The following is a 25,495-nucleotide window of genomic DNA, read 5'->3' on the forward strand; positions in this document are numbered from 1 at the left end:
GCTTCTGTTGTTCCCTATTCTCACCCCCGTCTCTTGCTTTTTGCTTCCATGCCCATTTCCTGCCGTTCCCTTGCTTATCTATGAACTGCTTTTTAGCAGATTCCCTCTCCATGGCCTCCTGGCCAGCTGTGTGGGTCATACTGTATATGGTATGTGAGGGTGAAACTATGCCGGCCTCCCCTTCCAGACTGTGGATTCCTTTACCACATTTGTGTCCGGGACCCCCAGCACAAGGCTGGGGGAAGAGAAAGCACCCAGAAAGCTTTGTCCCTCACCACCACAGGCATATACCCACCTCATAGGTCACCCCACTGTCGGTGCCAGCATCCCAGGGGATCAGGTCTTGTACCACCTTCTGGACCCAGCCGCACTCCTTGGTACACAGATCCTCTGCAGACAGGCCCACGTTCCAGTCGGGGCTGGGGCCCATCATGGTCAGGAAGGACATCAAGTGGCGTGTCCTGTCCACTGAAAATTCAGCTGAGGGTGCCGCTCTCCTGGAAACCAAATACCTTATGTTAGGGGGTCTGGGGGGTACACACTCTGAGGGACATCGGGCCAGACCAGAGCTGAAGGAGGAGAGGACAGAAGGACCAAGGATTCTTGGTCTTCCGCTGATCTCTGCCTGTGGCCACTCCTGTTTTACACCCTTTGCTATCCTGAGCCCTTCCACTGGCCACACGTGGAGAGAATCATATGCTACCATCGTATCCAGTTTTAATGTGTTCAAGGCACTTAAACTGTTTTTGTAGATGTTTCTTATTGTTCAGCTGTTGATTGACTGTCAACTCTCACTGGAGGGTGAGCCCCAGGAAAGCAGGGCTTTTGTCTGTCTTATTTATGGCTTGATTTCCAGTGCCTACAACAGTGCCTGGCACAGAGTAGATGCTGTTTCCGAGTAAACGAACAAATACTTTGTGTTATTGTAACTGAACCCAAGTTTGTCTGCCTGATGCCCAGCAAAGATGATCACTGAGTCACCAAGGATGCAGCAAGGAAAGAGTTGATTTGAGAGGCAGCCAAAGGCAGAGACGCGAGGGCAAGCCTCAAATCTGCTCCTAAGGAGGAGAGTTGGGGAAATTGGAAGGCAAATGAAAAAGTTCTGGGTAAAGAGTCACAGCTGCACTTACTAGTCTGCAGCTGCAATCAGCCACATTATCTCTCTGGTTACCGGTTTCAATCCCTACCCTCTTTTGATCATTCCTCATTCTTGAGGGAATTGGGACGATGACCATTCTAGTTACTTCCTGCTGAGATGGGGCACAGATTAGAGTTGGGGAATGGAAACTTCCTGCACTCACTTAGAGATACTCTTCAGTCCCAGGCTGAAACCCAACATTCCATTACTAAGAGTTATTTTTGAGAGCGTGCGAGGGAAACAGAATCTGAAGCAGGCTCCAGGCTCTGAGCTGTCAGCACACAGCCCGATGCGGGGCTCTAACCCACAAGCCTGAGCTGAAGTTCGACACTTAACCGACCAAGTCACTCAGGTGCCCCTGCATTACCAAGATTTTGTAGTTTGGTTATTAGTGTTTGTACTACATTTTATCTAGGACCTTTGGGGAGAGGTGTTTTAACCAAGCTTGTTGCATGTATTGAGGTCTTCAGGCCAGCTCTCCTGAATAGGAGGGGTCTGCCAGAGGCTCACTGCTCCAAGCAGTGCTTTTTTTGAGGTCCTCCTTGCTGGCAGGCTGTAGGGAACCTGCGGATTCTCGTATGTTGAATGTGAGGAATCCACGGCTTGACTCCCCTCAGTGTCCCTGAAGAGTGAGCCTCACTGAAGTTGGAGCTGGCCCTCTGGGTGCTCACTCTTAAGGTCTTTAGTGATACCGAGTCTCCAGGATACAGTTGGTGCAAGGGCACGTCTGTGGGGCACGTCAACCTGCTGGAAGTGAACTTACCTTACCTGCTGGACCTCCCTGAAAGTATCCAATTCCCTAATGTGAGGAACTCCTAAGTTATGAAAAGGGTGTAACAACACCCTTCCATATACCATTTCATAAGGGCTTATTAACTCAAGCCCATGTCTAGGGGCCACTCGTACCTAAAGCAGAACAACCAGCAAGGCTTCTTCCCTAAGTTAAGTTAGTTTCTTGGCAGATCTTTGCCAAGAACAACCAGCAAGGCTTCTTCCCCAAGTTAGTTTCTTGGCAGATCTTTGCCAAAGGTTTTTTTTTTTTTTCTTGGTTTTTCTAGCTGGTTGGGGTCTCCAGGAAGTGTGTAATTTCCACTGGACACCCAAGGCATTGGGCACGGTTTGTCTAGCTTGTGATGCAAACACTGCTCCACTGTCGCTCTGAATGGTTAGTGGCAATCCAAACCTAGGAATGTTTTTGCTTAAAAGTGTTTTTTTTTTTTTTTAAGTATACTTTATTGTCAAATTGGCTTCCATACAACACCCAGTGCTCATCCCAACAAGTGCCCTCAATGCACATCACCTACTTTCCCCTACTTAAAAGTGTTTGGACAACTTCTGAGGACTTCACTGAATGGCAGGGGAAAGAGCTTCAACCCAGCTTGCCAAGGGATCTATAAATACCAGCAAATATTGAAAATTACCTGTTGTTTTTGGCTCCTGGTAAAGTCTACCTGCCGGTCTTCTCCAGGCTTGGTTCTTAAAACTTCATCAGGCATTACAAAAAGTTCTAAGGTATTTTTTTTTTTTTAAGTTTCTTCCCCTTTTTTTAAATTTTTTTATTTTTTTAAATTTTTTTTTCAACATTTTTTTTTTTTTTTATTTATTTTTGGGACAGAGAGAGACAGAGCATGAACGGGGGAGGGGCAGAGAGAGAGGGAGACACAGAATCGGAAACAGGCTCCAGGCTCCGAGCCATCAGCCCAGAGCCTGACGCGGGGCTCGAACTCCCGGACCGCGAGATCGTGACCTGGCTGAAGTCGGACGCTTAACCGACTGCGCCACCCAGGCGCCCCTTTCTTCCCCTTTTTTGACAAATTTTGCAATGGAGATAACAGGAACTTATGTGACTTTCAATAAACACAAGCAGAATAAAAGTTTTATATTATAGTGCTTTTAATTCTAAGCACGTGTCCATTTTGATTAAACCAGCAACCTTAAATTAGCTTTACTACTCAATATTTTCCAAGATCATGTGAAAATCATTTGGGTTAGTTTCAGTCTTTGAGTTTTAGAATGTCCAATTCGAACAAGCGTTTGCTTTTTAACTAACCAGAATTCTTTTACAAATTAACTTTAGCAACACCATGCAGATGGAGAGCAAATAGCTCACACACATGGACACATACAAATACACAAACAAGATGCAGAAAAAATCTTAAAGGCCCAATTTCCAAGTCTCTACCCCTTTTTACAACACAAATCTAATTGCAAGGTGGTATAATTTATGAATTCATTAATTGGTCATTTTTCTCAAGAGTCGAAGGACTATTGTGGCCAGTGTTACAAAAGAAGATTGCCCTATTTTGGAGAACAGAGCCCAAAGGGCTGCATGTGGGGATCAAGCAGGGACTTCCCATTTTCCAATTAGAACACGGCTGGTTTTATTCGAAGATATCACAAGCTGCAGCAAGCCTAATGAAGCCCAGAGTGCCTCCATGGGCACTGGTTCCTCCGCAAAAGTTGAGGCTTCACCCACAGAACCAAATGGCTTCCTGGTTTCTAGTTCCTCCCTAAAATTCAGAGCTTCACTGACTGAACCAAACAATTCGCTAGTCTGCCTTCTCATAAGAAAAGGAGGGGCACCTGTGTGGCTCAGTCGGTTGGGCGACCGGCTTCGGCTCAGGTCATGATCTCGCAGTCTGTGAGTTCGAGCCCCGCATCGGGCTCTGTGCTGACAGCTCGGAGCCTGGAGCCTGTTTCAGATTCTGTGTCTCCCTTTCTCTCTGACCCTCCCCTGTTCATGCTCTGTCTCTCTCCGTCTCAAAAATAAATAAACGTTAAAAAAAAAAAAAAAAAGAAAGAAAAGGAGACAAACCCAAATCCTGTGTTTGGAGGCAGCCGAGTGAAAGGAAGAAATCTAAGAAAGCCAAACCAGAAGGAGGAAGAAATAAGCAGGCTCCCATGCCATGGAGTATGCAGTACTCACCAAGAGACCGCTGTCTAAACCAAACCCAAAGCCATTTTCTTGCTGCAGGTTAATTTAGGTGCCGAAGGCCGATGGTGCCCAGTCGGAGTGGGGTCTTGAGGTCGGGCCCCTCGACAAAGAGCCTAGGCAACTGCTTGGACCAGTCACCAGAATCCTGTTAGCAGCTCAGGGCAAACCACGGGCGCAGAGCTCCTGCCTGGCTCACCAAATCTGTAGCCAAACCCAAGTTCGCCTGCCCGATACTCAGCAAAGACCATCACCGAGAGACATGGAGTCCCCAGCAAGCTCCTCCACAGGCAGCAAAAGGAGGAGACAGGATAAAACTCAGCCCCACCTCCTCCCAGGAGCAGAATCAGGGCAGTTTAAAGGCAAATGAAAGACGTTTGGCTGAAAAGTTGCAGCTGAGGGCAGTTCCATTAACCCTTTGCTTACCGGTTCCATTGTGTGCCTAGCTGTGTTGGGACGGACTTTACAAATCAGTGCTTACCAATGCCCCAAGCCTTTCTTTCTTTCTTTTTTTGGACATCCTCACTCAATCCTCAGAACAGACCTGAGGGAAGAATGACTGATTCCAATTTATGCATGAGGAAACTGAGGCTCACGGGCTTATGTTATGCAACTTGTCCAAAATCACCAGGTTAAAAATGGCAGACAAGACCACGACCCAAGGCAATATTAGTTCGAATCATCGCTCTTCTCATCATCAATTTCAAATTCCTTCTCCCTGCCCCGTTTTCACTCTGCGATCAACATTGTGCCGTCACAGGTGGGGGAGCGTCTCCCCAGCTTGCTGCCTCTGTTGTCCTCATGGGGCTGCTGACAGCACAGCCCTGCCCCGGTACCAGAACTCGCCCGTGGCCACATCCTCTGGTTGGTGAGCAAGGACCTGGCTATATAGCCGGGGAGATGGGTTGTCTGTCAACCCCCAAGCCACAAGAGGCTATTATTCTTCAACCTCTGTCTCCTCAAGTGGCTAAGAAGAGGTCTCAGCCGTGGCCAGGGCTGGGCGAGGACAATGGTGGTGGCCCCCTGGGGCGGGGGTTGGGGAGCTGGGGAAGGAAGAGTTAGATGCACTCAGCACACACCGGGTGGCAGACCCGGGTTATTTTATTTCCCCACCCCCGTGACAATCCCGTGGGGTTCGAGTTGTCCCATTTTGTAGAGAAGAAAGCAAGCGTGGAAAGGTATAAAGGTTAATGGACCTTTAAAGAGACATAGCTGGTAGGGGCTGAGGTTTAAAGGCAGCTCTGCCTGACTCTACATCCCCAGGCTGCTAATTGTGGGGAATCCTTGGCTGGGGACCAACGTGTCTGTTCAGTTCAGCTGGCAGCTGGTGCACCTCAGCTGCTGGGGAGTCCCCGTGTCCCTCTGTGGAGGCCAGCTGCTTCTGGCTCCCCTCACCTGTCCCCAAAAGTAATGACACCAGACCTGGTTAGGCCTCGTGGAACTGGACCCGTTGGGCTCTGGCAGGCTAGATGGGGTCAAGCCACGCACAGAGAGGAACGGAAGCCTGGGTGTGTGTCTGGCGTCACCTCTTTGAGCTGCGGGTCCTGGGGGCAAATTACCAAAGCATTCTGTGCCTCAGCGTCCCCGTCTGTAAAATGGGGATCTCCATATGTCTACTCCAAAGGGTTACTGTGTTTAATGAGAGAACTTGCATACGGTGCTTAGTCCAGCGGCTGGCACTTGAGAGAAGCAGGGTAGGGTCGTAAAGAGATCAGAAAAGAGAGGGGGGAAGTGGAGAGAGGCCTTCCTGAATGGACTACCCATTATAGCCTGATGCCAGTCTATGTTCTGTTACAGGAGTGGGGGAAGAGCCTGGTCTGAGCCCTGGCTTGGGTGTCAGCAGCCCAGCAAGGCCCTGTGTCGCCCTCCTCTCCAGCCTCCTGCCGCCCACCCCATCCGCCGCCCTGTGCCCCGGCCAGACCAGCCTAGTTGCAGGTCCCATGTGCACTTCCGTCTGCTGGGAAAGCTCTTCTGCAGTGGTTTGCACCGTGCGGTCCCCTGGTAACTTGTTAGAAATGTGGATTCTTGAGCCCCACCCCAGATTTACGTAATCAGAGACTCTGGGGGTAGGACCCAGCATTGTAGTTTAACGACCCCTCGAGGTGCTCCGGATGCACCTCGAGTTTGACGAGTGTTGGTCTACTCCTCTTTCAAGCTTCAGGTCATGAGTCACCTCATCCTGGAGCCTTTTGGGATCTCCCTGACTGAGGCCAGTGCCTGTGGTGTCTCTCCACACCTGTGGAGAGAGGTGTGCCCTATGATCGACATCACCCTGTCATCATTCGGTCTTCCCCCTCTAGATTGGGAGCTCCTTGAGGGCAGGAACCCTAAGCTTCATCCCAGGACCGAGGTGCCCAGTGGGCGGGCTGAACAAGGCAGTGTGTGAGGACTTGGGCTCTTCTACCCCCAGCTCTAGGTCTTGGCAGTAAGTCACTCACTGTCCTCCAGTCCCAGGTTCTTCATCTGACACCACCTACCTGCAGGGTTTCTGTGAGGCTCCCACGATGCTTTTTGAGGAAGCCTTTATAAACCGCTAACATCCCCCACACACCTAGTCCACTATGTAGGCACAAACTGGGGGATTTCATCTTTTCCCAGGTGTGCGTTTACTGGCATGTAGGTGAGTGGCTTTAGCTTTTAGCAGCTTCTTTAAAGACCTGGCTTCTACAAGAACTGCAGCCTTGCTCACTAGGGACTCACAGTGTATGGTCCGGGGCCTGCCTTCCTGTCGGTGCAAACCACACAGCATGGACATCTGAGGGGACTGCTTTCGCCCCAGCCCTCCTTCGCTCTTGGCCCCTTGGGGGTCCAGCAAGGCCTTGGGGGGCATACTTCATCTTCCATTGCCATAGAAACCAACCACTCCACCTGTTACCTTCCCATCTCCCTGAGCATGTGGCTTGCTTTGTCAGAATTGTCATTTGTATCCTGTAAACTATGGGTGACACTATTCATAGTGACAACCTAAGGGGCAAAGACATCTTTGCTCAGGAGTCCGGTGCTGGGGAAACCGAATCAAGCCTGACCCAACAGGCCATCCTGATACTCTGCTCAGCTGTTGGACTTAACCATCGGAGAACCTCACGTGTCTTGTAAGACACGATGCAGATTGTTCTCCACCGATGCACTTTGGCCAAATCTGTAACCTGAGTGACATATCCTTCCAGACGCTGGTGAGTTTTAAGGAGTAGGAAATTTGGGGCAACCAATCCCTGCACAAAACGCCTGACCTTAGGTTGGGTAATATGGTAAACTTGAATCTGTACGGGCCTGGGGGCAATTTTAGCAATTTTCTAGCATCTTCAGTTATGCTCTGCTCTTTTCTCTTACCCTTGACTGGGAAATTCGCCCCCTGATCCCCAGCTCCCATAATGCATCCTGCAGGAAGCATTTCCTGACCTCTCTTCAAATTGTTTAGGACCCCGAGTGCACTTTCCCAGAGCAGGATGAGCTCGCTCTTTCCTTGGGGTTCTGGTTGAATTTCCATCTTGCACATTAGGTTCCGGAAGAGTAGAGACCATTTTTGTCTTGCTTACAGCTCTATCTCGGAGCCCGACTTAGAACTTGGCATGAAGTGGATTCTCCTCAAATATTTGTTTTAAATAAATTACTTAATCTAGGAAATGAATGGAGCTCTTATACTTCCTTTGACCTTCAAATTTAATTTAAAAATCACCTCAAAGTATTTATTACTTCCATAATAAAAATGCTATTTAAAATAATGAAATGGATAAGAATATATGGGAGTTTTCTTTGGGAAATGCTTGGTACGACTGGAGTTCTTTAATTTGTCCAAACCATAATAAAAATCCACATTCATGCTTTCTTATATGCCATATCTTTCCAGATAGGATATTTTGTGAATTTGGTTTTATTTTTCTGTTCTGGGATTTAAGTTTTTCATCAGTTTTCTAGCAAAGAGAGTTGATCTGGCCATACCATGATAACAGTATATTATAAATCATGATAATTAAAATGGAAGCCTATTCAGGACAAGAAAGAAATATAAATGAGTGGCATAGATTGGAGATCCCAGAAACTTTAGCTATGGTATTATACAAAACAGACTTCTCAAATTAGGGGGAAAAGGAAAGATTGTGCCAACAGGGTGGGGCCAATTTAACTGCAGTTTTTCTTTTAAAAATGTGGAATTTGCACTTAATCTCACATACCTAAATAAATAATCCAGAGTTAAATAGACAGCAACCAGATTATAGGGGACATGTCGATTACTGATTTGCTAGAGAAATGTTAATTTCCTCTGCTTTGAAACAATAAAACAATAACAAAAGTAACTAATTGAATTATGAACCAACTAAAGACATCTGTGTAATGAAACAACATGGTTGAATTAGCGAGAAAAAAAATGGCATGTTGGAAAAAACATCTCCATGCAGTGTGACTGACAAATGTAACTGTCGTATATACAGAGCTAATCCAAATCTGTAAGAAAAACACCACAATCTTGACAGATAAAGGAAAGTTATGAACAGACAATTCACACCAGAAAAATGAATAAGGAAGACCAGATCAAGACATGGAGAAATGCTTCACCTTTTTACATTCAGAGAGGCAGCATGGTGCGCAGGGAAGAACAAAAGATATTGGAAGAGGCAGCTGGATTTGCATCTGGGTTCAGCCACTTGCTAGCTCTGTGCCAGGGGCTTTTTGCCCCCTCCCCCCCCGGCTCTTTGCACCTACTATGGCAGCAAAATGGGAGCATCATCTTACCCACCCAAGGGCTTTTCGTGAGGAAACTGCTTGTTATTGTGACCGGCACATCCTAGGACTTGGTAAATGTTGATTTCTTGCTCATTAAGCCTTTCCAAACAAAACTTCAAAGAACACCATAAAAGAAAAGAGGCAGTAGGGATTTTTATGCTCCTCCTAAGAACTTATTATCTCCTTCTAAATTTCAGATCCAAACCAGTGTAACTCAGGTCACTGGTGAGACTCTAGTCACTGGCGATTCAGGTCACTCATATGCCGAGTTCTGTCTCTCGTGTATTTCAAATAATCCCCCATAGCTTTCGAAGTTGCAGAAACTCAACCTAACCACTAGAGGGCGCAAGAGCCACGCACTAGGCTGAAGTCCTGCGTGGTAGGTCTGAGGTTTCTGCCTCGGAAAAACTGCTTATAACCTGGAGGCATCTAGGGCTCCGGGTCCCTCTGGCCAATTAGATCTACCGCCTGCTCCTCTAGTCCAACGCCAGTCTTTACAATCCTGAGGGTATCGGCAGACCTGGGCAAGTGCTACAGGAGACAGGGAGGACCCTGAAACTTTCAGCCCTGATCTGAGAAAGAGAGAGATGCCTTTGTCCTCATGGGGAGAGCCATGGCTTGGGTGATTTGCGGGGCAGGATTGCTGGAGAGGGTGACTGTCTCTAGTCCACCCTCCCTTCATCTGTCTCAAAAACAAGGACAGCTGTCTAATCAAATGTGAGTTAAACAGAGTGGCTGGAAATAATTACAGAGACTACAGTCCCTTATAAAATCCATTGTAAGAATAAAGATTATTTGCAGAAGTTCCAGTAATTCCTAGCATTCAGATTAACCTGGAGGAACTGGGTGGTAGAAATTTAGAACTGATTTGCAGGAAACCTGGTCATTTTCTACTCAGGCGCCAGAGGAACTGGTGAAGGATGTGGGTTTTGTTCAGAATCTGTCTTTCCTGTCTCTACCTGCACTCTGGGCTGACAGACCCACAGCTTGATTTATTGAGCTAAACAAGTCAGCAGCTAATTTGTTTTGTTCATGGCTGTCCTTTGAGAAGTGGTCCTGGGGAAAAAGATGAAGATCATTGAAAAGCAAGTCAGTTTCACAGGGCAGGACCTCACAAAGTAGGTCACCCCGGCTTTCCACTGGCCCAAGGGTGGATAGAATCCCATTAACCTCAATCGGGCAGGCTCAGTGAGGAGGGGCAGGGCTGTTTCTGCAAAACAAAACTTGGCTGCGTGGAGGCTTCCTAATTTGACTTCCTAATGAGATTTGGAAGAGGGAAGGGGAGACTGGGGTATGGGAAAATCAAAGGAAAATTCCTTTCCCTTAACAAGCTGGTAGCACTGAGCAGAGAGGGTTTGGGTGTTTGGGAGGTCTGGGTGTTTGCCATCAATTAATTCTGTTCCACTGGGGTCTCATGAAGTCTGAGGGACGGGGGAAAGCTGGGAAGGTGTCCCTAAATATATATATATATTTCAAATTTACAGAAAAGTCTTCCCCATCTTAAAAAAGAAGAAGACAAAAAAACATCATTGACTCTGTTACCTCCTTGGAGCAGGTAACTCAGAAGACTTGTCTGTATTTGCTGACTCTATAACCTCACTTTCTGTTCACATTTCACCCCCCTGGAGGCTGCCCGCCATTGCTCAGTGGAAAGGATTCTCAATAAAGTCACTGATTTTCTTCATGTTGGTCAACCCAATAGGCATGATGCAGCCCTAATCTTACTTGATCTCTCAGGTGCACTGGACACAGCTGACCACTCTCTCCTGGAGCACTTTCTTCTCTTGGCTTCCCTGATGCCAAGCTTCCTTCCCCAGTCTGTTTGCTACTCCTTTTCTGTTTCCTTCCTTTGCAGGTATGTCCTCCAACGTGCATCTCCAACGTATCACATCCAGAACTGAGCTCATGGTCTTTCCCACTGAACTTCATTTACTATTCTGAACCTAATAGGTGGCCCCACCAACCCATTCATCCAGGTGTCTCTGCTTCCCTCACTCTCCTTATTGAACTTATCACTGCAGCCTGTGGGATTCTGCTCCTACACCTCTCTACGACCGCCGTACCTCTCTCCATCTCTACCACCACCATCCTTGTCAAGGTCACTGTGAATTCTCCCCTCACTACTCTTGACCTTCTCGTATTGGAGCCAGAGTGTTGTTACTGTTTATTTTTTTTTAAGTTTATTTACTTGTTTTGGAGAGAGAGTGAGCTCATGTGGGGGAAGGGCAGAGAGAGAGAGAGAGAGAGAGAGAGAGAGAGAGAATCCCAAACAGCCTCTGAGCTGTCAATGCAGAGCCCAACATAGGGCTCGAACTCACAAACTATGATATGACCTGAGCGGAAATCAAAAGTTGGACAACATACTGAGCCACCCAGACACCCCTGTTTTGTTTTCTTTTGAATGCAGATTTGATCATGTTGTCATCCTGCTTAAAACCCTTCAAAGATTTCCCATTACTCTTAATGGAAAAATCGAAATCCCTAATGTGTGCCTTGGCCCCACACCAAGTTCGCCTGTGATTTCTGGACCTAGTTATACCACAACTGTTTAGCACCTTAAGTATGCTGAACCCTCCTCAGGGTCTTTACACATGATAGTCTCTCTAGACTTTCTAGAATGTTCTCCCCTTTCTTTGCCTCTTTACCTAGTCAGCTCCTATTGGTTCCTTAACTCTTAGCTCAATGGCCATCCCTTAAAGGAAGCTTTCTCTGACCTTCAGGTTGGGTCAGGGTCCCCGTCACGCTCTCTCATGGTACCTTATATCTTCACAGACATGTCACATTTGTCAGCATTTGGTTAATGTCTCTCCCTCACTGAACTGTGAGTTCATGAGAAACTCTGCTCTGCTCAGCACTGTATTCCTAAGTATCTTTGACAGTACTTCCCTTTAGAGACCGGCCATAAATGTTTGTTGAGGCAATGAAATGTTTCAGTCATCCTTAACGGAAGGACACAAGGTAAGTGAAAGTCACGGTTTTGTTTTGTTCTGGGGCAGGAGTCAGACAATTTGGTTGTGGTCACAGTGTGAATTTCATGCTGGTCCGAAGTCTGACTGGCAGATATATATATGTCTTGATTGGTGAAAAGATGGACACTGACTGACTTGTTACGTAGTTGGAGGGGCCTAGTAATAAGTAAGGGGCACAGGGAGTGGAGGCAGCTGGGGAGGGTTGGAATTCTAGTTCCTCCGCCAGTGGAGCTGGCTGCTAAGGTCTGAGCCTCTGTCTCATCTGCAAAGTGAGGCTCCAGACCCCTACCTCATGGGGTTAGTATGAGGATGGAGTGGGATGAGGAACATAAGTCCTGGCAGGGTACCTGGCACATAGTAGGCGCTAGAGACAAGAGGACAGCTCTCTGCTCCCTGCTTTTTCTTCCTCCTTTCCGCTCTCCTTCCAGAAGCACCCTGCTTTGCCATTTATACCTTCCTAAACCCGGGGCTCCTTAAGGGAAAACTGGGATCAGGTTTCCCTAGTGGTATCAACACTGGCATCTGCAAACTCTGGCCCAGATGCCCCCAGCCCCTGCCTGGTTTTGAGCCCAAGGTGAGGACTCGTCCACATGCAGTTTTGGGAGCTGGGGGCAGCTGAGGAGAGCCTGAGCGCACAAGATTCACGGTGGGTGTTTTTTCCTAACTGACGTTAATGATGTGAAGGGGCCTCAGGGCCTCGGTGAATTCACATCGGTGTTTTTTGGTGGGACAGGCCTGAGACAGGCAAATGCCCCCCTACCAGGGGAGAGCTGGGGGCAGTAGACCCTGCCTCTGCTGCTTCTCCTTGGAGGGGAAGGCATTTCCAGGGCTGGGCAGGTTTCCAACCACTCTGGCCCCAGCTTCCTCAGAGGAGGTCACAGCAAGCCAGGAAAGGCCTCTACGCAGCCAGCTCGGCTGCCCTTGGTCAGCTGTCCAGGTGTGGGCCTGTCTCTCTTTCCTCAGGTCGCCACTTAGGGCCTCAGTTCTGTCCAGACCTGGGCCAATCCAGGGCAAGGAGCCTCCTTCCAGACTCAGCCCCATATGATACCTTCTGAACAAGGCCCTCCATGACCCCTCCTCAATCCTCGGCTGGGTTGTGCCCCTTCTCTAGGCTTCCAGAACCACTTATAACCTCATCATAACATTTATCCCCATGGAGTGTGCACGGCCACCATGGTGTATGGTGTCACCCGAAGGTGTGCAAAGGGCAGCTCTTGGGTGGGAGACCTCTCTTTATTGTCCATCCCCCCACCCCCAATGGCTGTGGGTTCCAAAGGCTGGGGACTGGGTGTACAGGGCTGGCACGTCGTGGGTGGGGGAGGAACGGTTAATTTGCTGAATGGTTAAACAGGTGGGCACCAGCTCCCTGCTGGTTGTGTGGGAGCACTCCTCTCTCCGCTCCTGCTACCCCATCCTGTGCTTCTCTACCCATCATCTTGACTTTGCCTTTGCTCCCACCGAGCAGAATCTCACCCAATGCCTGTGTCGTTGCGCTCTCCATCACCACCATCATCGGTGGGTATAGACGACTCCAGAGAATGGCCAAGCCATTCTTCATAAACCATTTTCATGCAGTTGGCAGGAACTTTGCTCCAAGTCTTGCATCCTTGAAGGAGGAGTGAAACCAAAGCTCGTTCAAGGAACTGCACAGGACTCGGCATGGCCAGAGAGAGGTGCAGAGTAGAGAGAGGCAAGACATGAGCCCTAAGGAAAAGGAAGCAGGAGCTGGGGCATGTTCGGCTCACTGGGGCCTCTCTAGGTGATCCTGGAGACCAAAGGAAGTCATGGATGGATTCTAAGGAGAGGATAACACAATAGGATTTGGTTTTGTTTTGTTTTGTTTTTTTGATATGATGATTTCAAGGTCCATGTACGCCATCTACAGAGAGGTGTCCAAGAAACTGATGGATGGATGATTACTTACTCACCTACCTATCTTCCTACCTACCTACCTACCTACCTACATATCTGCCTGGCGGAGTAGTCCTTCAGGGAGCCATCGGCATACCTAGGTCATCAAAATACAAGGGAGGATGAAATCTTAAAGGGATAGAGTAGACAGGAAAGAGATAACCTGGGGCCAATCTAGTTTTCCACGAGTAAGACCTGCCTAGAGTGAGTGTACCTGTGTGCGAAGTTGGTTTCAGTCAGTCGTGGCCGAGAACATGAGTGAACACGTAATGGCAACTGTTATGTCCGGTTCTGTGGTATTAGAGCCATCGGGGGAGACAAAGACCAGGCCCGTATTCCTGAGAAGATATGGGTAAGTGTGATAGGCCCACACGTGGGCAGTGTACCTCACCTGCTCATGCACCTGAGAGGTACTGCTGACTTTAATGACATAACTCATGTGGTGGCCAGCCAGTGGGTGGCTCCGAGTATGAGAAATGGCCAGGGTCTGTGTGCTACTTACACGTTGAGAGGCTGCCAGGCTGGCCACTGAGCTTTGGCCTTGATGACGGTGAGGACCTCATCACTCTGCAAAAAAAAGGACCACAGTTGTTTAGTGAGGAGAGCCAGGCTCATGGCAGCAAGAGAGGTTTGACATGGTGACATCGTCCACCCTCATTCCCTTACCTGCTGCCCAGGTGTGGAGCCATCCCCCCCCACGGTAGCGAAGCCCGGGAGCCTCGGCCATCCCGGGGGATGGGGCTCAGTGCCCGCTGCGTCTGTTGTGTGTTGCACACTGATGGGTTCACTGAGCCACACTCTGGTTTCCAGCTCCGGCCACCCCTCCCGCACTGCAGCTGGAGCTCTGACCCGGCCTCCGCCTTGGATGGCCATGCTTCTATATCATGCCCAGCCTGGAGGGCAGGTTGTGCACTCTGTGTCCAGGCACCGGCTGCATGAGGAGTTGCATGCAGGGTAGCCAATACCTGCTCCGGAGGATTGTCACCACCACCCCCCCAACCCCCCCGGCCCCAGACCTCTCCTGCTGTTGAGACCCACACACCTGATTGGACTCCCTTGGACCGGAGGCCAGAACAAAGTCTGAGGCCAACACCCCTTGTGCCGCTCATATCATTCCGCTCTATTTGCTTTGGACAGCGTGTAGCATGGGCCCTTAAAATCGATTTTTGAGGAAGGATTTGCTAATTAACAATTTGAAGGAAAGCATTAAGTCAACATCGAGGGGGGAAATGCAGAAGTTTGTGGATCTTGCTTAACTTTACTTGGCAGTCTGTTTGGGTTTTTATCTTCAGTGACGGGGCAGAGGAGTATCATAACCTTTTCAAGGCTTAAGGCTTCCACGGGCCCAAATTTGGCTTTGGCTAGGGACCTTCCCCGGAGATGATTCAGCTGGTCCTGGATCTCCCCTTCCCCTGGCTGGGCCCAGCAGTGCTCAGACGCCACTGTCCACTGTACTTGGAAAAGCCTAGAATGTCACCAGCTGAGGAAGGAAGTACTCTGTTGCTGACTGAACAGGTCCCTGAGTTCCAAGGGGGCAGAGACTTGCTTGGCTGGCTTATATCTCTGCTCCAGTTTTTAGAGCCATGCCTGGCGTGAGTGCCTAGGACATATTTAGGATGAACCGATAAACTTCTTAATTGGTGGGTACCATGCCCAGAAAACCCCACCACCCTGCAGTCATCTCCTACATCCCATGGCTCGCAATGAGCCCTTCCTCCAACCCCAGAAGCCCACTCCTCCTCCAGCAGGTTAAAGGCACATCTACTGTGAACCTCCATTCCCCCCATCTCCTGCCCCTCACAGCTGGTGGGCTCCAAGACCCACTGTGCCCACAGCCTTCAAGTCCCTTGAGCCTCCTCCCACAGTCTCCATACCTTCTTGCTTCCCCCCAATGCACCTTCCATGTTGCCACAAATCCGACCGTCTCCGTTCCCTGCCTCAGCCCTTCAGTAGCTCCTCACAACTCCCATGACCAGTTATTATTTTTTAATGTTTATTTATTTATTTTTGAGAGAGAGATAGATATAGAGCGAGCAGGGGAGGGGCAGAGAAAGAGGGAGACAGAATCCCAAGCAGGCTCTGTGCCGTCAGCACAGAGCCCGATGCGGGGCTTGAACCCATGAACCATGAGATCATGACCTGAGCCGAAACCAAGAGTTGGATGCTTAACCAACTGAGCCACCCAGGTGCCCCCCATGACCAGTTCTTGATTCCTGAGTTTTCCTACATGGCCTTCATCATCTGGCTCTAGTATATGTTTTTCTTTGATTTTACATATACAGAATAATGCATAAACAGAATTGTACATGCATACTGTAGACAGATTTAGCATCACAGAAGCACACAATGCGAATAGTGACCATAGTCCATCCAGCATCTACCCTGCCTTCTGGTTCCTTCTCCAGAATGTTACAGTTTGGTGTATATCATTGCATATGCAACTACGTGCGTGTGCATATGTGTGTGCACATTAGATACGGCTCTCCCCACAAAAACCGCATCATACTTATTCTGCACCATGATTTCAAATTTTTTCCTTAATACCATCCCATGGGAAACTTTCCATGTCAGTAGATACCGCATCATAGCAGTCCTTTGGGTGCTGTTTAAAGTGTTGGAGATCTTTAAATTCTGGTAAACCAAGTCAAGAGGCATCAAAGAGAAACCCAAGACATGAGACCCAAGAAACGAGATACCGTCTGATGACAATCCTTTTGCCCTTGAAGAAATACTTTACTAAGAAGTAAGATCAATGTGGGTGGAGTTAAGATAGACACCATGTAGGCTGGCCTTGCAGATGTACCTTGCATTATAATGAAATCTTGGTTTTCAAGTCCCAGCTGATGATATATTGATTTTGCTTTTGCAGTATATAACGACAAAAATTGTTTGGGCCCTCCATTAGTGTTTATGCATGGTGATGAAACTCTAGCTGTAATTTTTAGGGATATGGAGGCTCCAAGGATGATGGAGCCACGTGTGCAGGCTTTAGAACAGCTTGTTGCTGTAAATTGTTTCATCTAGTGGTTGCACGCCATCTGCATGATCAATAGCTTAGTTTTGCTTGTTTGTGATCATTTGTGTTATTCCATCAGATAAGAATGCAGGGGCACTATGGAAAATTTATTTAAAAAGCTAAAAATCTTTGGAGCATCAAACTTGTCTGGTAGACCCTAGATTCTATAGGACTGGAGAGTGGCTTTTCCATGGCCATATCCAGCAAATTATTGAAAAAGCAAAGCCTTTGATGTGTATCTAGAATTCCATAGCGTGGAGGGTCTGTAATTTACTTAACTAGCATTATTGGTGGATATTTAATTGTTTCCATGCTGTCACGAAGCCTTGTATACATATTTCTTTGTTTACAAACCCAAGGCTTCCTGTGTTATGGATTCCTAGGGGATGGTTAAAAGATGAAGCAGATTTAGAGTTTTGGCAGGACCTACCAAATCGTGCTCCAAAAATCTGTACCAATTTACACCCCCACGAGAATGCATATATGCCCATCTTGCCACACCTTTGGACACACTGAACACCATCCATCTTTTGGGTATTTACTGTTCCAGCCGGCACAGGAGCGGTATGTTTGAGAGTACAAGCTCTAGAATCACACCGAGTTCAAATCCTGCCTGCACCATTAGCTAGCTCTGTGTCCTTTGGCAAGTCTCTTGACCTCCCTTAGCCTTCTCATCTGTGAAATGGGATTTAGAAAGAGTTTCTACTACACGGGGTTGTTGGGGGACTAAGTGGCATCATTCATATAATGTGTTAATGCGGTGCCCAAATATGCATATATTAGTTACTATTCTTACTCTCATTTACATTCAGGCCAAGCTGGTATTAGAATCAATTTGCACCGCTTGAGTACAGATTGTGAAGCACACAGTTGCATCTACAAATCCACAAAGCCTCGGGAGAATACTCCCTCCCTTAAAGCCAAGCTCTGAGTCTCAGGGAGCATATGATGGGAGGTTCATGTAGCTGGGTGAGCCTTGGATGGGGCTGCTCGGGGGGCGGGGCGTGTTCCATTCTGAAGAATGAAGGATTTAAAGTCAGAGTAAGCAATCCAAACTTCAGACTTAAATGAAAAGCTCTCTTAACACGTCTCTAAGGCACAGAAAGGATCTTTCAAGAATCCTTAGAGCCCTTATACATTTCCCATAGGACTCTTTTCAAACCAACTATTTCAGGGCATATTCACAGTTCATGCCTCTTTTGGATGACATTAGCACTTTTCCGGAGATGTGCCAATTAAAATAAAAAACCCCAAAGAAACCACAGGTCACTGGTGTCCATCTTCATGGGGATGAGCTCTTTCATTTTGCTTTTGGTAAATATGTTGTGAAGATGTCACAGCTGTACTCAGACTTCATAGCTACCAACAGCAAATGGGAATCACACAGCCCCAAACAGGCCACCGGCTGAGATCAGCTCTGGAGGAAGGAGGGCCGTGTGGAGCGAACACAGGCCCAGGACAGGTTGGAGGCAGAGATCACATCAGTATTAGGAGATGCCGAGTCTGAGCAGAGCAGAGAGTAAGAGTGTGGGTCTGGGGAACGGGTGGGGTTTGGTGTCAGAGCCAACCTTGCCCAACACTGCCCTTCCCATGCCCTCCAGAGCCAGCCCCCAGTGCGGGAGAGCGCTGGGCATCTCAGCCATGCCCGCAGTGAAAGGCCAGAGTCTGTCACCTCCTCCCTGCCTCGTGCCTCACCTCCTGTCTGTGCCTGTACCTGCCTGAACCTTCATCTCCCAGTCCTGAACCACAACCTCTTTCCTCATCCTAAGGCCCCCTCTGCTCCAAGGGGCACAGAGAATGTCCTGCCCTCGACCTACGGTCTGGGACTCTGCCCGGACAACCGGCCTCCTCCCTGCAGGAAGAGAAAGGGGCTGCAATCCATACTCAGAGAGGGAAAGTAACGGAAACATCAACAATAATAACACAGCGATCTACTGCTTTTATGCGCTGGGCAGAGGCACTGTGCTCGTTACCTTTATATAGTATTTTATTTAATCCTTACAACATTTGCAAGGGATGTAGGTATACACTTTTAATCCTCGGAAACACATTTATCTGGCCAAATTAGTTAGCCAGTTAGGCAATGGCAGAGCTGGAGTTTAAACGTCAGCCTGACCCTGGAGACCACGCTCGTCACCCTGTGACCCCAGGCAGAGGGGAGCCGGGAGGGTAAGCTGTGGTGCAGGGAGAGCTGGGCACTCTTGACAGGTCAGCCCCCCTGTCCCCCGCCTGGGCCTCTGCAGGCCTTAGAACACTCTGAGTTCTGAATGTTAATGCTGCCCTGAGAACTGATTTTGATGAAGAGCAGGGGAGACGCAGGGTCCTTGCGTTGGAGAGGAACTGCTCCTGGAGAGGCAGACACCCAACGACCAATGATATTAAATGCACGTGCAGTGATACACGTGCGTGCACAGAGAGACCCCCACCTCATCGCACATTTCCTTGTATTCATCAGCTTGTTTCTTAGGAAAATCCTTGGGAACAGCTATCATCTCATTTTGCAGACGAGGAAACTGAGGTTCAGAGAAGTCATGTGACTTCTTGCAGCCCACCCAGGAACCATGGTTCCCATACAGATGTGTCTGGCTCCAAAATTCTTGCTCTTTCCACCCGGCCTGACTACTCTTCCTCTCTATCTTGCTCTGGTCCCTCTCCTGTTTTGCTTGTCGTTTTCAGCAAGAGCGTGGCTACCGCTGGGTGACAGTTTTCCCCGAAGAGCTCTTGCTCTGAGGCATAGGGTCACCCAGATCCCTCTGTGAGGGCAGTGCCTGGCCTCTTAGGTAGACTCTCGTGAACGGTGTTTGGCTCCATTATTTGCTTCTATCCTATCCCAGAATTCCCACTTACCATAAAAAACAACCCTGATGGCTTCCATGTCTGAAGGGAGCTTTTTCATCCCTTCGTGGGTGTCCTGGTGATGAGCAGCAGGAAATGAGCCGTTTTAGAAGGTAATAATGGAGCTATGGGCATCTTTTAAATTTTTTTTTTTTCAACGTTTTTTATTTATTTTTGGGACAGAGAGAGACAGAGCATGAACGGGGGAGGGGCAGAGAGAGAGGGAGACACAGAATCGGAAACAGGCTCCAGGCTCTGAGCCATCAGCCCAGAGCCTGACGCGGGGCTCGAACTCCCGGACCGCGAGATCGTGACCTGGCTGAAGTCGGACGCTTAACCGACTGCGCCACCCAGGCGATATGGGCATCTTTTAAATCAATTGTGCCCCACAACATAGTCTCTCATTGTTTCAACAAGCTCTGGGTTTACTGGGTCATAAATAAAAACAGATGGTTCATATTTGGCGGTGGTCCATGGCTTGCCTGTGGTCACCTGTGGTCTGTACTGCAGAAGTCTGAGGCAGGCAGGCAAATGGTTCCCATTTTTCAGATGAAGTAACTGAGATGCCTCCCTCCTCCGATACTGCTCTGGTCAGGATCACCAATGCTCTCACCACTGCCCACGGTTATTGCCCAGCTCTTAGCTTCCATGACCCCTCGGCAGTGTTGGACCAGGAGAGCTGGTCACTCCTTCTGTCTTGAAACACTTTCTACATGGTTCTGGCACCTGCTGCCTCTCTATTTCTTCTCACCCCACTGGCTGTTCCTCCTCAGTCTTCTTTGCTGACCCCTCTCCATGCAGCTGGGTTCAAGTCCTTGATCCTGTCCCATATTGCCTTATAATTAACTGCAGCTTGTCTCACGCCTTAAAATACTATACATACATCAATGATGACTGAAGTTTAATTTTCTACGTTCTGTATCAACTGTTTAACATTTTCGTCTGGATGTCGAATTGGTGTCTCAAACTCAACAGTCTGAGACCAAATTCGTGACCGTCCTCTCCCCTAGCCCGGCCTGCCCTTTTCTCCCCAGCCGGCTCAGTGGCAATGCCAGCTTTCCAGTTTCTCCTCCCTGATGCTTCTTTCTCTCCTACTCCACATCCAATCCTTCCGTCCACCCTGTCAGCTCTGCTTCTAAAATGCATTTATGAGCCCACCACTTTCCATCACCTGCCTTGCTGCCACTGTGGTCCAAGCCATCATCACTACTCACCTACATGATTGCAACTGCTCCTTGGCTGGTGTCTCTGCCTCCTCTTTGGCCCTCCTCTGGGCTCGTTGCACAGCAACCATCCCACGCCATTTCTCAGGTCAAAATCCTTCAATGGCTTCACACCCCACAGCAAATGGGGAGCTTCCGTGCCCCCCACAGTCCTCCGTGACCAGCCTCGCCCTGTGTTACTTCACTGACTCTATCCCTTAGGGCTCTGTCCCTCTCTCACTTTGTTTTGGCCATTCCAGACATCTCATTTTCCCGCGAACGGACCGGGCACACTTAGCCCTTGCTGTTTCCTACGCCAGCAATGCTGTCCTCTGGACAGACATCACGACACTCACGCCCTTGCCTCCTCCAGGTGTTTGCTCAAACGTCACCTTCTCTTCAGGTCTTTGTTGACCCCGTGACTAAAAAGAGCAATTCCTCGCCGGCTCCTCAACCCGGCACGCCCCCATCACCTTATCTGATTGTGTTTTCTTCATCGCCTTGGTCACTGTCCGATACCCTGTGGATTTTGCTTATTTACTTTCGAGGGGTTCTCTCTCCCTGCTAGAGTAGCCCCCCACCCCTTACTTTGGGCAAGGGCTGTTGTCTCTCTTGCCCAGTGCTGTAGCCTCCATATTTGGGACCATGCTTGGGACATGCTCAAGCAATATTTGTTGCATGAATGAGAGGCTGTGATGAGGAAGGGGCTGGTGCCCTCTGAGCCTCAGCCCAACAGCACTCCATCATCCTAGCTGCGTGAAGTGATCCTCAGAGATCTGAGCGTGGAGCTGGCAGGCACTGGCAGAGCGGTAGGACAATGCCAGCCAGACAACTGTGCTGGAACAGCCTGAACTAGAAGGAAGGGACAGGACACAGGCCGCGTTAGGAGCTGTGGTCAGATTTCACAATTTCCGAGTCCGCTTCAGGGGGACACCCCGCGACCTGGGCTGCCTGTTGAAGTGCCCATAGCATGCCTCACGCCCGGGGAAGCAGCGGTCATCCCAAGCCACTGTCTGATCGGTGAGCTCAAAGGCAGAGAAGGTACCCAGAGCCCATTAACAGATCCACAAGAAGGTGATGTGGTTGCACAGAAGCGTTTCAAACTCAATGTCTTTTTAGTTCTTTTCAAATACAGTCTGTAATTCCGATGGGAAAATTGTGTAAGGCTCGCAGATAACAATTTCCCCGTGAGACGTTTTGGTGAAAGCAGCTTGGTATTTCTGAAGCGGGAGAGGGAGGGCCCATCAGAGTCCCCGGGGGCTGCCCCACCGCCCCTCTACCTGCAGCACGACTCTGGCAGGTGGAGCGCTCTGAGGAGAGGCATCACCCCATGACCTGAGAGAGATGACCAGCCTTCTGTGTGCTTCTATGAGCCACCGGCAACAGTTTAGCTTGTCCTTTGGGGACCGAAGTGTCAATCCGGGGTTTAACCTCATTTTCCGGACTTTTTCATTTTGTCCTTTGTAATGCACGTGAAAGTCTGCAGCCCCCGGGAGCTGAGGGAGCTAGGGAGGTCGATGGGGCATGTCTGTCTCTCCATCCCACCAGCCTCTCTCCACCTGATCTTCCCAGGCCCTCCTCCCCACCTCCACCCTGTCTCCAGCAATTGGAAAAGACTAAGTGCCAGGGCCAGAGGCAGAGGAGTGAAAAAGGGGCCAGGCCAGGCGAGATTCCGACGTCACAGGGGAGAGAGAACGTGAGAAGCAGAGGCTGTCTGCTTTCTTTTTTAAAAAAAATTTTTAATGTTTTATTTATTTTTGAGAGAGAGAGAGAGAGAGACAGAGAGAGCATGAGCATGAGCATGAGCATGAGCAGGGGAGGGGCAGAGAGAGAGGGAGACACAGAATCCAAAGCAGGCTCCAGGCTGTGAGCTGTCAGCACAGAGCCTGGTGCAGGGCTTGAACTCACGAACCGTGAGATCATGACCTGAGCTCAACCTGGACTCTTAACCCACTGAGCCACCCAGGTGCCCCCTGTCTGCTTTCAAACAGGCAGGGGTTGCAAGGAAGCCCCGGCCAGGCCTGGCTGAAGGTGACTGTGATGCCACCTATGGGGCAGTGCCCCAATCCTGCCCCGTGGGAGCATCTCCAGTGGTCTTTTTATTATTTTTTAAAGATTTTATTTGTATTTTTTTTTAAAGTTTACTTACTTATGGGGGGGTGGGTGGGCGAGACAGAGAGGGAGAGAGAGAGTCCCAAGCAGACTCCACAGAGCCCCATGCAGGGCTCGAACTCATGAATCACGAGATCATGACCTGAGCTGAAATCAAGTCGGATGTTTTATTTTTGAAAGGGAGAGAGGCAGAGCACAAGCAGGGGAGGGGCAGAGAGAGAGGGAGGGAGACACAGAATCTGAAGGAGGCTCCAGGCTCTGAGCTGTCAGACACAGAGCCTGATGCAGGACTTGAACTTATGAGCTGTGAAATCATGACCTGAGCTGAAGTTGAATGCTTAAAGTCAGACATTTTAAGTGAGCTGCCCAGGCATCCTTCCAGTGAACTTAAAAGCACAGCCTTGAACACCCCTCATCCCTCTTCCCTGTCTCCCCCTTGTACCTTCCTCTGAGGACAGCTCCAGTCCAGGTCTAGTCCCAGAAGCCAACGCTAGAGCAGGGGTGGGGACTGTGTCCTTCCCTGCATCGGCTTGGGTTGGAGGAGGTGTGCCGGGTATGATTAAGGGATGAGTAATGGGTGAGCTAATTAAGTGATTAATTCATGACAAGCTAGAGGAAGCCCCTGGCCTGTGTGGCCGTCCCAGGGGTCCGAGGGCACTTCTGGCGAATGCAGTGGGGTTAGCATGTGCCGAAGGGTCTGCCCCCAGGAGCAGGTGACCCGATTGATGTGTTCCGAGGGCCCTGCCCACTGCAGGGAGTGGACAGTGGTGGGGCATGGGGGCAGCAGGACAGGAGAGAGCACTGCAAGGTGAGGAGACTGTGGATGCAAGGCGTTATTTTGAAGGGAGATGCAGAACATCAAGGTGCTGATGGATGTGGGTCGTAAAACTAAGAGGGGTCAAGGATGACTCCAAGGGGAGGTGTCTTGTCAGCAGTTGGATATACGAGGCTGGAATTCGAGGGACAAGTCCAGGCCAGAAATGTATATTCGAAAGGCATAAGCATATAGGTGGTGGTTAAAGTGACAGGACAAAGAACCTGGAGAGCGGGCAGAGACAGAGAAGGGAGTGGGGATGGCGAAGAGCCTAACTAGGGACAGCCAGAGAGGCTGACGACACTAGGGGAACTGCCCCCCCCCCCCCCCCGGCCTCTTCAAAGCCCTTGTGCTCTCTCCCCGCTGCCTATTAATGTCTCCACTGCTCCCTGCTGTCCCTGCTGTCCCCTCCGTCCCCTGACACCCTCCTGTCCCCCTGCTTCCCCCTACTGTCCCTACTTCCCCTGACACCCTGCTGTCCCACTGTCCCCTGCTGCCCTCCTGCCCCCTGACACCCCCACTGTCCCACTGTCTCCCTGCTTCCCCGCTGCCTCCTGCTGTCCCCACAGCCCCCTGATACCGCTGCTCTCCCACTCTTCCCCTGCTACATCCACTATCCCCACTGTCCCCTTGCTGACCCTGCGACCCCACTGTTCCCTTCATGTCCTCACTGTCCTCTGCTGTCCCCACTATCCCCCACTGACCCCTTGTCCCCTGCTGTACCCCCTCCCCTTTGCCCCGCTGCCGCAGGCCCTGCTACTTGCTCACTGCTGCCACCGCTGCCTCGCTGGTCACTGCTGGAAATGCAACTGAAGCAGGTTTAGGAAAGACCAGCCCACGAGGCGGTGCCCCAGCAAGCCCAAACAGCTCTTTTGAGGAGTGTGCTGTGCAGGGTGTTGAAAAAACTGGCAGTAGCAGGAAGGACATGTGATTATTTCTTAAAAGATGAGTGACATCACGGCAGGTTTGCATGTGAAACGGTATAATCTACTACAGAAAGAGAAATCGCTGTCGCGGGAGAGAGGGTGCACTGGGAGTGGGGTACTTGAAAAGATAAGGGGTGAGATCCAGGCCCGAGGTGGAGGGCGGCCTTCCAACCAGAGCAAGAGGATGGACAAGGAAGGCACAGGGCTGTAGCTCCTAATGCTTGAGGTCACGGGCATTGCCGGGCGCCCAGCAGATACGGAGTGAGCCCATAGTCCCTGCCAGGCTCCACTGCGGGGGGCTGGAGACAGAGCCGGAACAAGAGAGACGCCAACCCCTGCCTCATGGAGCTTTCCTGAGTGGGGAGGCAGACCTAAACAAGGGGCAGTCACAGCGTGCCAGACTTTGATGGGCTCTCTGGGGCCAACACAGCAGGGGCTGGTGAGCCGAGGGCCAGGCTTGGAGAGAGGGCCAGGCTTGGAGAGTTCGGGATGTGGAGAAGGCTTCACTGACAAAGCCACTAAAGTATTCTGAGATACAGGTGCTAATGCGGGTGAAAAGGGCCAGATCAGCACTCTCTCAAGATGAAAATTACCTCATGCACTAAAATAAGGACTTTAAAATAAAAAAAAAAAAACCCAAATAACATAACCATATTATATGATGTTACAAAAAGAGAGGGCGTGAGAGATATGTAAAAAGGAATATCCACATCTCACCATCCTTACCTAGCGGCTATTATCAATTCATTTCTACATTTGTATGTTTACACACACACACACACACACACACACACACACACACACGTTGTCTTTACCCCTACCATTTCTTTGCACAATAGTAGCTAGATTATTATACAAATAGATGATTACACAAACTGTCTGCACCTTGCTTTCTCATTTAATACATTTCAGAGATGA

At 49.5% G+C, this 25,495-nt stretch overlaps 1 protein-coding gene across 4 annotated transcripts in view; it reads right to left on the reverse strand.

Moving 5' to 3' along the window:
• The window catches only part of SPON1 (spondin 1), a 261,347-nt gene that overhangs the window by 14,189 nt on the left and 221,663 nt on the right, over positions 1-25,495 (reverse strand). For all 4 annotated transcript variants that reach the window (XR_015240990.1, XR_015240989.1, XM_086677913.1 and 1 more), the window contains exons 7-8: positions 14,175-14,239; positions 296-497 (exon numbers count right to left, since the gene is read on the reverse strand). Coding sequence is in view for 2 of the 4 variants with exons in the window: in XM_086677913.1 (XP_086534039.1) it covers positions 296-497; positions 14,175-14,239 (267 nt within the window). In the remaining 2 variants the exon portion in view is untranslated. The remainder of the gene's footprint in view (positions 1-295; positions 498-14,174; positions 14,240-25,495) is intronic.

The sequence above is a fragment of the Puma concolor genome, chromosome D1 (genome assembly GCF_028749965.1).
Source record: "Puma concolor isolate L17-30 chromosome D1, mPumCon1.1.hap2, whole genome shotgun sequence".
Lineage (NCBI taxonomy): Eukaryota > Metazoa > Chordata > Mammalia > Carnivora > Felidae > Puma > Puma concolor.